The 18,361-nt window shown below is 40.0% G+C and overlaps 1 protein-coding gene across 1 annotated transcript; it reads right to left on the minus strand.

Annotated features, from left to right (window-relative positions):
• Positions 1–233: 233 nt before the first annotated feature.
• On the minus strand, positions 234–11,686 carry LOC308701881 (uncharacterized protein). Its single transcript, XM_081384352.1, has 6 exons — positions 11,506–11,686; positions 11,122–11,299; positions 6,447–6,571; positions 6,144–6,350; positions 2,861–3,066; positions 234–1,318 (listed from the first exon to the last, which is right to left on the minus strand). Exons 1-5 carry the CDS (start codon positions 11,564–11,566, stop codon positions 2,903–2,905), a joined length of 735 nt encoding a protein of 244 aa, XP_081240478.1. The 5' UTR covers positions 11,567–11,686; the 3' UTR covers positions 234–1,318; positions 2,861–2,902.
• Positions 11,687–18,361: the final 6,675 nt, after the last annotated feature.

Genomic DNA, 18,361 nt, shown 5'->3' on the forward strand with positions numbered 1-18,361 from the left:
TAAACAGGAAAAAAAGCAGGTCTCTTTTTGTCTAATAAAATAATATTTTAATTGGTCAGTGTTTAAAGGTGACGATGTACTTAAAACAATTAAAAATAATCAAAATGGAAGTTACATTTAGGTCTTCACAGAGATTTCTCAGAACGACGACTTCTTCCAATACGAGGGCTACATCACTACAGTCGCACGTAACCGCCACTCTTTGTCAGGGTGGGAAAAGAGGAGGAATCAGTTGCATGAATAATTGATTTATTGAATATCAAAAGGCATACACAACAAACAGGAACACAGGGAGGAATAATATAGTCAGTATATTTTAATATATTCAGTATATCTAAATATATTCAGCATTCAAAACAGTAAAAAAAAAAAAAAAAAAAAACATTCTCTCTACTAATCTGTAAAAATCAGGTTAAAAAGTACATACACAGAATTAAAAAAATATTTAAATACATGAAAAATACTCTATAACAAGTAGATGAATACAAGCACTACAGATTGTTTCTTTTTTGTTTCACCAGTAGGGGGTCCCATAAACATTCAAGTGGTGTAACTTCACCAAACATTGCATAAAAAACAGTCCAAAATCTTCTCCAGCAGGTTTGCTGTCCGTTGTCGACTTTGTTGAGTTTGACAATTTTGATGTTCTCTTGTAGACCTTTCTTTAAATTCTCTTTTTTTAAAGAGACAGTAAGATTTTTATTTTAACAATCAAGCTTTTCACATTATCACAAATATAGAAATATGTAAATATAAAATAGAAGTTAAACGTTTACAAAATCTATGACAGTTAAAAAAATAGGCTCCATCTAAAAAAACAATGTAACCCGAAACAATATAATCTGAAAAAGAACAGTGAAAGACTTTACAAAAATGAAGTGGTTTCCTAATGCTTTAACAAAGGTTCCTTTAATAAAATACCTTTTCAACAGGTCGAAACAGCAAGTCAGTGAGACTCGTGACAAAATTATGGAGATTCAGCATCACTCATTGTAATTCAAATGCGACTGCATTTTAGGCCCTTAAAGGAAAGAATTTAAAATGGAAACCATTGACGCTTTCTTAACCCTTTCATGCATAGAGGTCACAGTGGACAGCTATTAAAAAAGCATTTTCTTGAATTTGCAAGGGTTTTGATGTGGCATAGTTGGACATCAGCCTCTACAGTGGATCCTGGTGCATCATCCCATACATTGCCACCAAGTGGCAAGCCGTTGTGTTTCAATTTCTTCCCCCTCCAAACCAAGATGGCCAATGGTCAGTCAGAAATACCAAGTTGCTCCGGAATATCCACCCATTCCTTCTATCCTAGGAGATTCTTGTAGGTAAAAAAAATATTGCAGCATCAAGCACTATCTAATGAGTCATTTCAGAGTAAAAGTTTTGATTTTGAAAAAGTTTTGATTTTAGATTGGGATAAAAATCTGATTAATCATCTGTCCACTATAGTGGACCTCATGCATCAATGGCTATATTTCAGCTACAATTCATACTTATACTGTGAATGTTGTTTTTGCAAATACTTAATCTGCAGTAACTTTTTTTGACTGTAAATAAATGTATTTGTATTATTAGAATGTAATTTTCATTGACATCAAAAAAGAAATGTGATTACATAATGTATGTGACTTGTAATGCGTTTCTTTACTCGTAACATCAAAAAGTATGCACATTACTTGTAATTAATTACTTTACTTGTTAGATCAAAAAGTAATCTGAATGCATTATGCATGTTACTTGTAATGCCTAACCTCCAACACTGCTCATTTCAGATGAGATTGAAAAAACCTTATCGCTAGGTTTTCTCAGAGGAGGGCTATGATAGAAATGTGTCCTTCTTGAACATAATCAGAATTATCAGCTAATAAGGGTAATTTGACATACTCTGGTGCACTGGAGGGAGCATCTGAGTGGTTTCCACAGTTGTACCTTGGCAGGCTGTAGAAAATTCTGATGGAATCACATCCTCATGTTCTGATATCAAAGATGTGCGAAGTTCAACTTGTATGAAGAAATTGCCTTTGCAATATTTCACATTTATATATTTTTTTATATATTTTATAGTTTTCACATGATTTGAAATAATTTTATTGATTGGTTTGTTAAATACACACACTATATCTGTTTGATTATTGTATAATATTTAATACAGTATCTCTTCAGTTTAAACCATAAACGCATGCTGTACACTCAAGTGGACATCTGAAGATCTCTTTGAAAAATGTGTAAAAAATAAAATAAAAAAATTCAAATCTTGTTTTTCAAAAATCCTGACTGAGGTTATCATAATTCATGCATGAAAGGGTTCAAATTAAATCACAGACCCTGCTGGTTGAAATATAAAAATTGAAGACATTCATGTTTCTGTGCTGTTAACGAAAACGAAAATACAAAAGCAAAATTGCAAAAATAAACTAAACTACAACTTAAAAATGACCACGTTTTATAGTTTTTTTAGTATATCAAATTGTATCAAAAGATATGCAATATTAGTATAATACTAGAATAATTAACACTGAAAGCTAAAACAAAAAAAACTGTGTAGAAACTATTTTCACTCGTAAATCGCTAGTAAAACTGTCATGATTAATTACAAAGAAATGTCAAACAGAGTTAAACTTGAAATTTTTAAAAGGAGAAAGTTTTGAATGGTATTTTCTTTTAAAACTTAGTTCAATAATCTTTGTTTTATTAAAATCTTTACTTTTACAGTGTGTCGCACGCAGAGCGAAACCTAAACTGAAAGGACTGATTGAAAATAAAACAGAAATAACTCTGACTATAACACATCCACTAGTCTTGTATAATCTGCATCGAATGCGGGACATTCTTACTGACGAGCGAAAGTGCGTCAACAAACCTAAACAATCCAACAGTGACTGATGTGACAGACGCTTGTGGTTTAGTATCCGCTCTTCTGTGGGTGCATGTAGGCAGGGTTATAGGCTGGCTGATCGAATGACTCTTGGGGCGGATAAGCACTTCCGGGCTGGGCAGGGGGCATCATGGGATACGTGGCCTGACTTCCGTCATATGGAGCCTGAACACTGGGATATCCAGGGTTTGCTGGAAATGCAAAAAGACACTAATTATTTTCAAGTAAAATATCAGTACAGTCTGTCTAGTACTAGCCTAGTTTGGGGTTGCACGACTACTCATTTCTCAGTTACTAGTTGCAAAACAATAGTTACTGTGGTTTATGTTACAGTTTTAAAAAAGACAAAAAATAACAGTATGTGCCAACAAGTGTTTATTAATTGACAGCCCAACAATTATGTCTTACTTGTATTGTAAACAGATGGCACACCTGATTTGTGGACTTCACAGGTGTTCAACACTAGACCGCCACAAGTGTTCATTTTTACAGTTAGCCTAGGGGTATTATACATCATTCGCATCCTCATATACAGTGCATCCGGAAAGTATTCACAGTGCTTCACTTTTTCCACATTTTGTTATGTTACAGCCTTATTCCAAAATTGATTAAATTCATTATTTTCCTCAAAATTCTACAAACAGTACCCCATAATGACAATGTGAAAGAAGTTTGTTTGAAATCTTTGCAAATTTATAAAAAAATAATAATAATAATAATTAAAATAAATCACATGCACATAAGTATTCACAGCCTTTGCTCAATACTTTGTTGAAGCTCATTTGGCACCAATTACAGCCTCAAGTCTTTTTGAGTATGATGCTACAAGCTTGACACACCTATTTTTGGGCAGTTTTTCCAATTCTTCTTTGCAGAACCTCTCAAGCTCCATCAGGTTGGATGGGGAACGTCGGTGCACAGCCATTTTCAGATCTCTCCAGAGATGTTAAATCGGGTTCAGGTCTGGGCACTGGCTGGGCCGCTCAAGGACATTCACAGAGTTGTCCCGTAGCCACTCCTTTGTTATCTTGGCTGTGTGTTTAGGGTCATTGTCCAGTTGGAAGATGAACCGTCACCCCAGTCTGAGGTCCAGGTTTTCATCAAGGATGTCTCTGTACATTGCTGAATTCATCTTTCCCTCGATCCTGATTAGTTTCCCAGTTCCAGCCGCTGCAAAACATCCCCCCAGCATGATGCCGACACCACCATGCTTCACTGTAGGGATGGTATTGGCCAGGTGATGAGCGGTGCCTGGTTTCCTCCAGACATGATGCTTTCGATTCAGGTCAAAGAGTTTAATCTTTGTTTCTCATGGTCTGAGAGTCCTGGTCTGAGAGTCCTTCAGGAGGGCTGTCATGTGCCTTTTACTGAGGAGTGGCTTCCGCCTGGCCACTACCATACAGGCCTGACTGGTGGAGTGAGAGATGGTTGTTCTTCTGGAAGGTTCTCCTCTGTCCCCTGAGAAAGGCTGGAGCTCTGTCAGAGTGAACATCTGGTTCTTGGTCACCTCCCTGACTAAGGCCCTTCTCCCCCGATTTCTCAGTTTGTCCGGGTGGCCAGCTCTAGGAAGAGTCTGGTTCATAAAAGGTGGTTCTGAACTTCTTCCATTTACGGATGTTGAAGGTGTGATGGATTTTAATTAATCAACTTTAATTAATCAACTAACATTTGTTTTTGTTGCAGGAATGACATTCATATGCTTTTAAATGTGTTCAAACTCTTTGTGGGAAAACTTGTGACTTTAAGTGTGTGTGTGTGTATAAATAACAATTAGGGGAAGTGAAACTAGACAGATTACTAGTTCTCAAACCTTGTGATAAGCAATTTGAAAAACCTTGTGAAAAGTTTGCTTGTGCCAGTGACAGAGGAAAAAGGTTGGGGCTTTTGAACCAATTGAACCAATCATATTGAAGGTGACATGTTAGTCTTATTTGTTTTCTCAATTCTATAAAAACTGTTGTATCTGTGTTTTACGGTGGGATTCTCAATGGAATTTGTCTGAGATCCTCCGGCCTTGCTTCTTGGGAGAGATTCCCTGAGAACTGCTTGGGAAGATCTCCTGGCGGTGATTAAAGCATTTAATGGACATTTGCAGGTCTGTTTGTCGATTATTCCTGCGCAGGAAGCTAGTTTAGGGGAACAAGTTAGTTAGGTGACTATTATTGAATGGGGACGTCGATTTGTAGACGAGACCCAGATAGTTAGGTTGAGGGAAAAATCTACCACAGAGGCCACTGTGCTCATTGGGACCTTCAATGCTGCAGAAACTTTTCTGTACCCTTCCCCAGATCTGTGCCTCGATACAATCCTGTCTCGGAGGTCTACAGACAATTCCTTGGACTTCATGGCTTGGTTTGTGCTCTGACATGCACTGTTAACTGTGGGACCTTGTATAGACAGATGTGTGCATTTCCAAATCATGTCCAATCAACTGAATTTACCACAGGTGGACTCCAATCAAGTTAGTAGAAACATCTCAGGGATGCACCTGAGCTCAATTTTGAGTGTCATGGTAAAGGCTGTGAATACTTATGTACATGTCATTTTTTATTTTTAATACATTTTCAAAGATTTCAAACAAACTTCTTTCACATTGTCATTATATGTATTAGTTCTACATTCGCCATGTTGTCATTATGGCCTAATGGTTAGAGAGTCAGACATGTAACCTGAAGTTGCGGGTTCGAGTCTCAATACCAGCAGGAAATGACTGAGGTGCCCTTGAGCAAGGTACCTAACCCCCAATCGCTCCCTGGGCGCAACAGCAAAACGGCTGCCCACTGCTCCGGTGTGTGTGTCCACGGTTTGCTGTGTGTGTGTCTGTTCACTACTCACTCATGCAATCTCTAGTACAGGGGTGCAAAACTCAGCTCTATGCTGTGTGCACGCCACGTGCCAAGTCGTAGCTCTCGGAAAATTACCAGTTCACACGTTGTAATGGGCTTTATGCACAGCTGCACCACTTCCTGAAATTCAGGCAGGTCCTTTGTTTCCTGTCTGCTTTATTGACTGTGCCTGACCACCTGGATTAATCAGTTGGTCCAATAATGGCAGACAGGAAACAAAGGACCTGCCTGAATTTCAGGAAGTGGTGCAGCTGTGCATAAAGCCCATTACAAGTTCTACATGTATGTGAACGCACCTTTAGCTTCAACCCTAATTAAACACACCTGATTCAGCTGATCAAGCAGGCTTATTTGAAAACTACAGGTATGTGTGTGTTGGAGCAGGGCTGGAAGTTTTTCTCCCCTCCTCTAGGTCTTCTCACCTGCCATGTTATATGAGAGTTGGGGTCCAGGTGCGTATGGCTGTCCCTGATATGGTCCCGTCTGCATAGGCTGAGCACCGTAGCCCGGTTGGGTCGGCACAGGCTGGTATGCTGGATACTGAGCTGGCTGCATGACAGGCTGCTGCTGCTGCTGCTGCTGAATGCATTGTGTATTCATGACTGTGGTTATGTGCGTTCCTACCACAGCTGTGGGAAAAAGACAGAGACATTTTTTTTAGAATTCTTATCATTTCATTATTCTTATCACCAGCCTAAACGTTATATTGACACTAAAACACTTACGTCTGGGTTTTCTGCACATTTTATACATAAAGCAGCAGGGGCAGCAGCAGCAGATGATGAACACACTGCATATGATCAACAATCCAATTACTCCTGAAACAATGATGAGGACATCACTGTTTTGGCTGTTGGATTATGAAAAAATATGAAGCAACAAGCATTATAAACACTCTTTATCATGTTCTAGTATGTTTAATCTATAAAATCGTGTTTATACATCATAATTACATTTTCTTGATCATCATTTTATTAATTATTTTTATTTATTTAAATGTTAATTGTTTATTATTTATTTTCCTACGGACTGGACATTTGAATTCACTTAAAAATAAAGATTCTTTATTGGTATCTATTGTTTTCATGAATTTCTTCAGAATCTTTTTTTTTTTTTTTCTTTAAGAATTGTTCACTGAAAGATTCTTTGGGGAGCCAAATGGTTCTTCTATGGCATGGTTGCCGAAAATCCTCTTTCGAAACTGTTATTATCAAGATTGTAGGTGCAGATTTTGATTGCAAGATTTTGATTGCAACTTCTGAAATAAAACATTTGTGGCTCCATTACTGGGGTAAACACTTGAAAAAGGTGGATGTTGCATCATGCTTCTTCTCTCTTGCCTCATTTGTCATTAAATTGACTTAATAAATGTGAACGCTACAGCTTTCACAACCAAAAACGTGAACTATTTATTCTTTGTTCTTTAATTATCAAGCAAAGCATTTTCCATCCTTGCACTACACAAAGTGGCTGTTGTTATGTTGTAACGTGTCAATCTGGGGGATGCATCTTGCAAAATGCAGTTTAGTAAAACGACCACAACCTCTGTAGGAAACGAGGCGTTGAGCGACACACGGTGAGACAAAACCTCAAGTAACACATCGCAAAAACAATACAAAGGTAAACTTAGTGATAAGGTTTCAGGTTTGAGATTAACCTGTGAGTGGGTATTTTCAACATTAAATGTACAGAGAAACGCAGACTAAGGATGCTCAGGTAAAAGGCCATATATACTTAACCAAAAAGTGCTTAACACAATAGAACTAACAGTCATATGACAAGCTCAGATCATTACAAACCAATCACCAGACCAAATCACAGTGAAGAAGATTTGAGTGACATTGATTTTTACTCAACTGTATGATATAAATGTACATGTATTTTTCTATTCAGGAGATTCACTTGGTTGTTGTGACCAGTGATCTCCCGGCCGTGAATAAAACTTAATTTCTACAAAGAGCAACTTGGGAGTCGTGTCAGGTATTCGCTGCGCAGCTGAGAAACAAATTCTACGCTCAAAAGAAAACAAAAGAACATCAAAGTGTGATTGAGGTAGTGATAGTAGGAGATAGTAGTGATAGTCTCCTTCTTCGTCTTTCTGCCATTTTCTCCTCTGCTAAAGAAACTCTTAAGCCTCTTAAAAGTCCTCGTCCGTGCTCCTAACAATTTTGACCTTAAGACCTCTTTTAAGGGTTAAGATGCTTTCTGAATTACTTTTTTCTTTACTAGGATTTTTTCTTTAATTCATCGACAGGATGCCGTCACCTTACTTCAGGGAAGTATTGTATTGTATTGTATTGTATTTTTAACAGCTGCAAGTTGTTTAAATTGTCCGTGGTGAAGAACTCAGATTCGTATTAAGAATTTCCACGACAAACCTCAACCATTAGATTAAAACTACTAACATTTCAGAAGAAATCACCATGATTTTACGCTTCACAGATTTATCACTAGTTAAATTACAGATTATGAGGGAGAAATGAAAGCAACAGCTGACCCCAAAATGAAAATTATGTTCTTTTTAAACACTTTCAAAATATTTCCTGTTTTGTGTAGGGGTGGGTGTGGCACAACCTAACACGGGCTGGTTGTGACACATTTGTTTTAAATACCTCCACACATGCCAGCATGACGAAACTTAGTGTATTTACTAGTTGCCATTTCAACACTATATAGAGAAAAAATTGCGCCAAAATTCAGAAATCTTTGGAAGATATCACTGAACATAACCTTTGTTGACCTTCGTTTATCTGAGATGCAGGTAATGCTGCAGCTCTGATTTTACTGAAATTGAGTGCGGCTTTTGATACAATATGTGATTCTCATAAAGCGGTTATACGTGGGACAGTTTTAAAGTGGTTCAAGTCTTATCTTACTGATAGAGCATTCTCAGTGAAGTATGGTAACTTTGTTTCAACAACAGTGCCTGTCACTTGTGGGGTTCTGTAAGAGGCCCTATTTTATTTTATTTGTACATGTTGCCCCTGGGTTAGAATTTTTTTTAAAATATGGCGTGTCTTACCATTTGTACACTGACAATCCACAAATTTATCTCCCTTTGAAATCAGGAGAGAATTGTGGTTCTAACTCACTGTTGGCATGTCTGGAGGAGGTTAAGAGCTGGATGACCCATCATTTGGTTCAGTTAAACCAGAGTAAAATTGAGATTATGGTTTTTGGCCCTGCCAGAGGATGCTTCGATATTGCAACATATTTTGGCACATGGTCAGACTATTGCCATGACCAAGTAAAAATGTAGGAGTTGTGTTTGACCCAGAGCTGAAATTTGATAAGCAGAATAATGCCGTGGTTAAGGGTCGCTTTTTTCAAATTAGGACTATTGCCCGTTTAAAGTCTGTTGTAAAACAGATTTATTAATTATTATTAAAGGGGTGGTTGATTATGATTTCACTTTTCTAACTTTAGTCAGTGTGTAATGTTGCTGTTTGAGCATAAACAACATCTGCAAAGTTACAACGCTCAAAGTTCAAAGCAAAGGGAGATATTTGCTTTTAAAGAAAACGTTTTTTAAGGACTACAACAATCGGCTGGTAGGGACTATACAAACTTCCTCCCGGGTTAGTGACATCACCAACCCTAAAATGTACATAAACCCCGCCCCCGGGAACACGATTTCATAACAGAATATGCTAATCAATGAGTAGACGATAACTACACAAGCTACATAAATGAATTAACTAACCATTCAGAAATGTTGTCTACATGTTGTCACTTCTTCTTGAGTCTCCATCATTGTCTGACTCCGGTTTGAACATAAAAGGCTAAAGGTTTTTGAAATTTTCAGTGCATGTCTGTGTGAGGTAAAAGAACACAAGCTCTTTAAGCTCCGCCCACTGCGCCAGGAGCAGCAGCTCATTTGCATTTAAAGGGACACACAAAAACGGTGCGTTTTTGCGCACTATCAAAAAGTGACAAGTTTAACATGCTATATAAAAATATCTGTGGGGTATTTTGAGCTAAAACTTCCCATACAGACTCTGGGGACATCAGAGACTTATTTTACATCTTGTGAAAAGGGCATTATACCACCCCTTTAATGCCTTTGTTCTGTCTCGTCTTGACTTTTGCAATTTTATGTATGTGGTGTCCTGTCAGACCACTATATCACGCTTGCAATTAGTTCAGAATGCTGTTGTGTGCTAAGAAAAGTCCTCACATTTCTCCTATTTTAGCTTCTCTCAGGTGGCTACCAGTGGATTTCAGGATAAAATATAAAACTCTGCTGTATGTTTATTGGATAGCTCCTGTTTATCTGAGCTTATGATCTTCATCAAGCACCTAGGTCTTCAAGATCAAATAATAAGTCAAGTTAAAAGGTGATCAGGCCTTTGCTGTTGCAGGTCCGAGGCTTAGGAATCTGCCTCTTGAACTAAGAGAGATCACTACTTTAAATGTATTTAAAGCTTGTGTTAAAAATTATTTCTTGTCTTTAGGTTTTGAGAGGTTGGGCTAGTATCTGTATTAGTAAGTTGCATGTTGTTTTTATGTGTTGTTTGTTTTTATGCTGCTGATTGTACAGCACTTTGGTCTGCAGGTTCAGTTGTAAAGTGCTTTATAAATAAATAAATAAATAAATAAATAAATAAATAAAGTAAGTAAAATAAGTAACCATTGCAAAATAAAAATTCTTATGTTAATTTTTCATCTGTTTTTTTGTTTATTTAAAATTAGACAAATCTGATATTGTTTTAATCTTATATCTGTTATTTAACCGTTGAAATAGTTTTTAAATGCTGATCTAACAAGCAGAAGACACTAGCCGGGTTTAAATCACTGTTGCGCAGATGGGGAATGTTGTAACACTGCGTTACAATGTGCCACTATTAGAACTATTCTATACAATACTTTTATGAATTCTATTGAGAAACCAGGTGAATAAATACTGAGAGTCAATGTTCAGAAATTATTCATTATTATTATGTTTTAAACTATGCTGTATAGCTGTGGTTTTTTTCGTTGTCAAACTCAAAAATGTGTTTATTTTTAATGATTAAAAAATGACATTTTTTACATGAAAAAGTTAATAATTGTATTTTAGTAAGAAAATATTTTAGTTGGTCTTGGATAATTTTTTATAGATCAGATTACATTAAGCTGTCATGGTCATGTTACAATGTGCCCCACACGCTAGAGTAGACCATGTTGTCACATTTCACTTCCACACTAAAACAAAACCACATAATTGTACTAGACATGTGTGAAATTAATGCGGGAAAAAATAAATACGCTGAACCCTAAGTAGGTTTACACAAGTTGTGCCTCGCTCTCCCCTAAAGCAGGAGAGACAATCCTGACAAGAGTTTTGAATAACGGGTAAAAAAGGACTTTTGGGTCTATAAGACATTTGTATTAAGACTGAAACGAATTAAAATTCCTTACACAGTGCACGCTAATTGCTCCTCCGTGGATAACTTCAAATGTCCAAAGAAGCAGCAGTATCTGTAATCGCAGGTCCCACAGCAATGCCGTGAAACAAACCCGTCGTTGCATCTTATCGACGGCATGTACTCGTATTTGCTGGTGAAGTAGCCGAGACAGTCATCGTCATCAACAAAACCTTAAACAGGGGAAATGTGGCACATTTAATACAAATACAAACAACTGATACATTGTAAAGTCTCAGAAAAACTTTTAAATTAATAGTGTAAGTGCGGAGTAAACTATTTATTTTGTAGGCTAGCCTACTTGACAGCCATTGGTAAACCGCCCCAAAACAAGTTTAAAGTGTTTCTTTAGATTTTTGTAACAGCCCGTATAACTTACCGACTGTGACCGCGAATAAACCCGCAGACAGGAGCAGAAGAACCGCGACGGTGGAGGCCATAGCTCTTCTTCTGATGAAGCCTGCAGAACCAAATCCTACTGAGGCTCTTGAACTATAACTAGGTGTGAGTAAAAGGACCGAGACTTTCTTTTGTCCTGTTTTCGTGTCATCAACTGCACCCACTACACAGTGAAACGAAAGCGATAGAAGAAAAAAAAAACTTGTGAAACTTATATTGCCTTTAATATGTTAAATCTGTAAATCACGAATATTGTTGTTTTTTGTTGTTGTTTTTTTGTTCGCCTTTAAGAACAAAAATGTGAGAACTAATAAAGAACTTAAAAAGTATAATTTAGAGAGCCTTATGTCGACCCAGTGCCTGATTTGTTTGATACAGAATTACGTTCAAAACGTATAGGCTGCGCAAAATATTTTTTTTCCCACAAGTGGCGATGTTATGTTAACTTTTAAACATAAATCATTTTAGTTGAAAGCTGGGGTAGGTAAGAATGGTCTAAAAAACTTATTTTTCAAATTTGTTTAAACTTTATGTATATATCAATACATAATTAAAATGTAAGTATTCTGAAAAAGAAAGTATAAAAATCGAGTGTATGTAGACCTCTAACGACTGTTTTAAAGACAGCTCATTATTTCCATTCAGTCCACCCTCTCCCTTCTGGGGTCCTTTCAAAGCCACGCCCCGAAAACACATGAACGCGCGACTCCGACCGAAGACGCATTATTTACCTGAGACAAGCGGAGAGGAAGGAGCCATGTAGCATCATGTCAGAATCACATGTAATGTAACTGTATAACGTTGCACTCTTCCTATGAGTTATAAATAGCCAGTAAGATAATATAACGGTAACTAACGTTGCAGTAGGCTATGTAATTAATTATTCTAGCGATATGTAATGCTAAATAAGGTTTGCTAGTACATTATTTTAGCAACATGACAAGCCAGTGAATTAGCAGGTTTCAATTGTTGCTTTGCACAGTGCGTGACATTTTATCTGTATGTTATGCGGCTAGAGTTTTAAAGGAGAACTCCGGTCAATTTTAACATTGAGCTAATTTTTTTGTACATTTGGAGTGCTGTCAATACAGAGAACAACGACAAAAATCGGTGTTGCCTACACCGAGTTATTCTATTTTTAAAATTTGCACCCTGTTGACTTCAATGGGGCAAGTACTAAACCTGCTTTTAGCCTCTTAACATCCTTGATGTGTCATTACAAGTGCACAGAAAATGTGAGTGATTCCTTCTGAGTGAACACGAGTGAATCTGACTGCAGTAGATGAGAAAGAAATGTATAAAAATGATGTTATTTAAGCCAGCGCAAATACCTGTGTTTACATCCTGTTTTTCGGTTGAAGTCCAAAGTAGTCGATTGCCGAGTTCACGCGCATAGGTTTAGTTACCAATGATCACACGCATGAACTCGGCAATCGACAGTTTTACTGTCCTGCAGCTGCTACAGAGGTCTGATTGTTTTCATTCCTTTTTCTGAACACATAATGTATTGACTACTCTCAGGATGGGAGGACCATTTCACCCAGTATAAAAAAATTGTTTCTGAACAGGATTACCTACCCTAGCTTTAATAAGATGTGTGCAATTTATTGACCAATAAACAAAAGGCCATAAATTGATACTTGTGGGTCTCATTCACTAATTGCGTGAGTCATAGGCTATTTAGAACGCACAGGAGAACTTCTCGCGAAAACCTCCACCAAGTTCACAGTACGTGCGTACACACATGAACTCCCTTTCTAATTTTAGTGAATTTGGAGTATTCTAAAAGAGCAGTCAGGTACGTGCACGAGGTGTCATTTGCAGAAAACATGCCCAAACCATCTCCATATAAGGGCTTTCCGCAACTTATTATGACAAATACACTTTTACATGGTGTTTGGACATAAATGTGTTGGCAGTGTGTGAACACAATCACCCTACAATTATAAAAATCCACCCACTCCTTTTATTTTAAACCAAAGCAGTCTTACAGACATGCCATTTTGATTCTCTGAGCAGTGTGACATCATACTGCACAGGTTTTTGTGTAATTTGCTGTGTATGTTAATGATAATGCAAGGACTTTAACGCACACTTCTTCTATTTTATTCAGCTCTAACAGTGATTTTCTGGAGTAAAACTGTTAGGGGGTAACAGTTTAGGACCCAAGGACCAGATGCTATTCGGCAACAAAGGATTCCATTCATTATGCTAAGCTAAGGTAACGGCGCCGCTGCCAGACTAACACAATGCATACACGGAGACAAAAATGTGTTTACCCACCTATCTAAATGTAGTTTAATGTATTAATGTCTAATTTCAAAAAACGGTGGCATGTTCCTTTAACAAAGAAATGGTCCCTTAACTATTGGCTTCAATTACGTGCTGTTTTTTGTGTGTGTCCCTTTAAATGCAAATGAGCTGCTGCTCCCCGCCCCCTTTCAAGAAGAGTGCGGAGCTTCAAGAGCTCGTGCTCTGGTGGCATCAAAACCAGGGGGTCAATGTTTTATATAAAAATTTGAAGCTTCCCCGGGTGCCGCCATTGATTAGTGGACCCCCACCTGCTGTTAGCATCCCATTGACTCTCATTCATTTTGGCGTCACTTTGACAGCGAATAACTTTACATCTGAGGCGTTTAAAGACTCCATTTGTCCATTATTTATTTCTAAAGAAACACAACAATGTATAAAAGGCTCCATTACCTTGTATCTTACATTATGGCCCCGTAAAAGCGTTTTTTGTAAAAATAGGCTAACGATTGCGTCATAACCACGCGACTCTCTGTCGCACAGTAAAGAGATTACCGTATGGACAGGAGGAGAAGCTCGCGTCTCTGCAAGTTTCCGAAGGGAATGATTCAGATTTCTCTTGGCACAGCTACTAGAAGACAGACAGGTTGCTCACGTCACATCTACGTCGTCAAGCTCAGTTTGAGTCTGCGCAGTACGCTCAGCCATCAGGAAGTAAGTGCTTCTAATTGACTTCACTTGTTTCCATTGAAACCTATGGGGTTGCTGTGTCCAGTACTGTCAATGATCAAAACAGGACCGTCTCACACGAACAATAAAATGTCGGAAACTGCATGGAGATAAACATATGAGACTATTTTGGGTGAATGTGGAGCAGGTCGGGGGGGCTGGTGACGTCATCGTCTATAATTCGGTCTAATATTTCAAAAACTGAAGCAGCACAAACAAAACCGGCACAAACCGTACGAGACTATTTTATTTGGAGCATGTGGCGGGCTGGGTGACAGAATGACCTCTAAATATTCTTTTACTATCTAAAAAACAGAAGCAGCACACACAAACAAAAATTACAGCACAAACGAAGTAAAAACGATTGAGCCTATTTTGCCGACGTTTTGCATTGGGTTGGGGGCGGGGCCAACTTCACGCAGTGATTGACAGGGCGAGGTGGGCATGTGATCGAGCATGTGAGACATTGAATTTTGCTACCTTCATTGCGGGACACTTAATGGAAATCACTGGCGGAGCTAGGAGGTGGTCAGTGGTGACCAGGGGTGGCCGTGGCCACCCTTGGTCTAAGCTTGGCCAGTGGCCACCCCTTTGGCCACCCCTCTCACAACTGCTGTTTCTGTCTCTTTTTTTATTGACAAAAAACACACTCCAAATTCACCTCAGCGCCAGGCGCAAGCCAAACGAGTACGGAAATGAGCAAGTGCCGAATGAGCTTCAGCAGAGCATCATTTTTTATCATAAAAAATAATTTGATAATGTATTGGACTGTTTTAGTGCCTACACAACTGAATAAAGTTAATTTGTACTTAATTGTAATTGAGATAGAAGTGAATTAGGAATCATGGAATACTGAGTGAATTTTTTATTATTATCCACCACCTCATATTAAAATTAATTAAATAGTACACTATAGCTAAAGTTCAACTTGCTCAGTTAGCTTGGTTCTGGTTCTCAAAATATCCAATAGCTTGTTCTACATTGTTGCATCTTCAGCCATATGACAGAAAAGTTAGTTAGTTTTGCTGACATTTGGCCTGACAACATCTCATCTTACCGAAAATAGCCAACTGAGTAAGGACAACGCCCTTTTCTCAGCATCTGACAGAAGTGTCACAAGCTTTCACACACATCTTCTAAAATAAAAATAGCATCAGAAAAAAAGAGAATTACGTTTGTTGTTGACTGCACACTATTCGACTTCCTCAAAACGGTCTTGCAACCCACCAGTTGAGAAAGATTGAATCTATATTTACTATGTGCATATCCAGGGGCGTAGGAGCCATTATACGAGGGGGGGACATGTCCCCCCCACATTTCAAAGCGTACTTGGTTACTTACATAACCTCGGTTCCCTTAGAGATAAGGGAACGAGTACTGCGTTGCAAACGCTGAGGGAAAACTCCTTTTCTCGAGAATAAGCCTTTATTTTAAAACGCATTGCTGCAGCACATGCGAGAGCTAGAAGCTCGCGTGAGCGTGCTGATTGGCTTGTGCAAAGCAACTGCACGAACCAATGGCGGATCAGCAGAGGAGTGCGAACCAATCAGGGCGCTTGGCACTCTGCCAGAGTCAAGCGCGCGAAACTGCACGTGACAGGAGAGTATAAATATACAGAGAATCCGCCATTTGACAGGTTTAAATCGACTGAAGCGAAAAGACACCTGCCATAAGAGACAATAGCACGGCAAGGCAACGCAGTACTCGTTCCCTTATCTCTAAGGGAACCGAAGTTACGTAAGTAACCAAGTACGTTCCCTTACGAGAACGTTCTCTCGTACTGCGTTGCAAACGCTGTGGTAACACTATTTAAAACGCCGTGCTTGTCAATCTTTGGCCAATCTGACTCACCGGGAGCTCCAGGAAGTACAGAATAGCCTAGGATAAAGAGACCAAATCTTCGGGCCCTTAGATATCCAAACAGATAAGAGCTGGGCCAAGCCAGTCTTAAGAGTCCCACAACTCAGAATGACAACCAGTGTCTGAGTCAAAAACTAGTCTGGGTCCACAGAGCCAGCGTTAGATAGAGATAACTCAAGCCTGCAAGGCAGGTACTTTAAGTTGTAAAGTTTTACAGATGCGGACGGAACGGGCCAGCCGGCCGCTGCATAAATATCCTGTATAGGAACTTCAATAACTAGTCTGGGTCCATAGAGCCAGGGCCTAGATAGAGAGGATTCGTACCTGCGGAGCAGGGACTTCTGGGTTGTAATGTCTCACAAATGTGGACGAAACGGACTAGCCGGTCATCGCACAAATGTGCCAGAAGGAATGTCAAAACTAGCCTGGGTCCGCAGAGCCAGAGCTTAGATAGAGAGAACTCGTGCCTGCAGAGCAGGAACTTCTAGGTTGTAAAATCTCACAAATGTGGACGGAACGGACCATCCGGCCGCCGCACAAATGTCCTCGATAGGAACGCCACTCGACCAGGCCCACGAGGAGGCGACGCCTCTCGTGGAGTGAGCTCTAACACCTATGGGACATGTAAGGCCCAGTGAGGTGTAAGCCAGAGCAATGGCATCCACTATCCATCTAGACAGCGTGAGCTTCGTGACGGGAAGACCTTTGGTTCGGCTGTTCAAAGAGCTGTTCAGACTGTCTGAAAGAGGCTGAACGCTCCAAATAAATTCTCAAAGCTCTGACGGGGCAGAGTGTGAGAGCATCATTGAACTCTTCTGAAGCGGGAAGAGCTGACAGAGAAATAACCTGGGCTCTGAACGGAGTTGAGAGCACCTTAGGAATATATCCATGTCTTGGCCTAAGGATGACCTTAGAGTCATTGGGGCCAAACTCCAGACAGGAAGCGCTAGTAGAGAGCGCCTGTAAGTCACCTACTCTCTTGACTGACGCCAGTGCCAAAAGGGCGGTTTTCAGGGAGAGAGGTTTTAGATCGGCTGACTGAAGTGGTTCAAAGGGAGGTCCCTTAAGAGCCCGTAGAACCAGGGAAAGGTCCCAGGCTGGGACAGATGGTAGCTGAGGCGGGTTAAGCCTTCTGGCGCCCTTAAGGAAGCGAACTATAAGGTCGCATTTTCCTAAGGAGGCTCCGGCTTCCAATATGTGATGTGCAGCAATGGCTGCTACATACACCTTGAGAGTGGAGGGGGAACGACCCGCATCCAGCATTTCTTGGAGAGAAGATAGCACTCTTGGTACTTCACAAGTGTGTGGGTCGAGGTTTCGAGCTAAACACCAGCTGGAAAACACTGACCATTTATGGTGGTAGAGGCGTCTGGTAGACGGAGCTCTAGCCTCCTTGATAGTATTCAGGACGCCCTCTGGGAGGTCCTGGGGTACCCGTTGAGTGGCCAAACGTGTAGGGCCCACAAATCGGGACGGGGATGCCAGATGGTCCTGTTGGCCTGAGCCAGGAGGTCGCGCCTCACTGGGAATGGCCAAGGGTCTGTCACAGACAGCTGCATCAACTCCGGGAACCAAGATTGGGTTCGCCAGAGGGGAGCTATCAGGAGAACTGCGCATTTCGTGTCCCTGATCCGTTCAATGACCTGAGGGAGCATCGAGACCGGAGGAAACGCATAGAGGGGGAGGTTGGGCCAGTCGTGGGCCAACGCATCCCTGCTCTTTGAAAGAAGATTGGGCAGTGACAGTTGTCTTCTGAGGCGAAGAGATCTACTTCTGCCTTCCCGAAGACCTCCTAAAGCAGGAGAACCGTCTGAGGGTGGAGAGACCATTCCTCTGGGGGAACCCTGCCCCGAGAGAGCATGTCTGCCCCCCTGTTCAACGTGCCCGGCACGTGAGCTGCCCTGAGCGAGCGCAGATTGGTGTGAGCCCATAACAGTAGCTGGGTGGCTATGGCAAGCAGGTTGCGGGACCTGAGGCCGCCCTGGCGATTTATGTAA

Source organism: Scardinius erythrophthalmus, assembly GCF_964197995.2.
Source record: "Scardinius erythrophthalmus genome assembly, chromosome: 14".
Taxonomy (NCBI): domain Eukaryota; kingdom Metazoa; phylum Chordata; class Actinopteri; order Cypriniformes; family Leuciscidae; genus Scardinius; species Scardinius erythrophthalmus.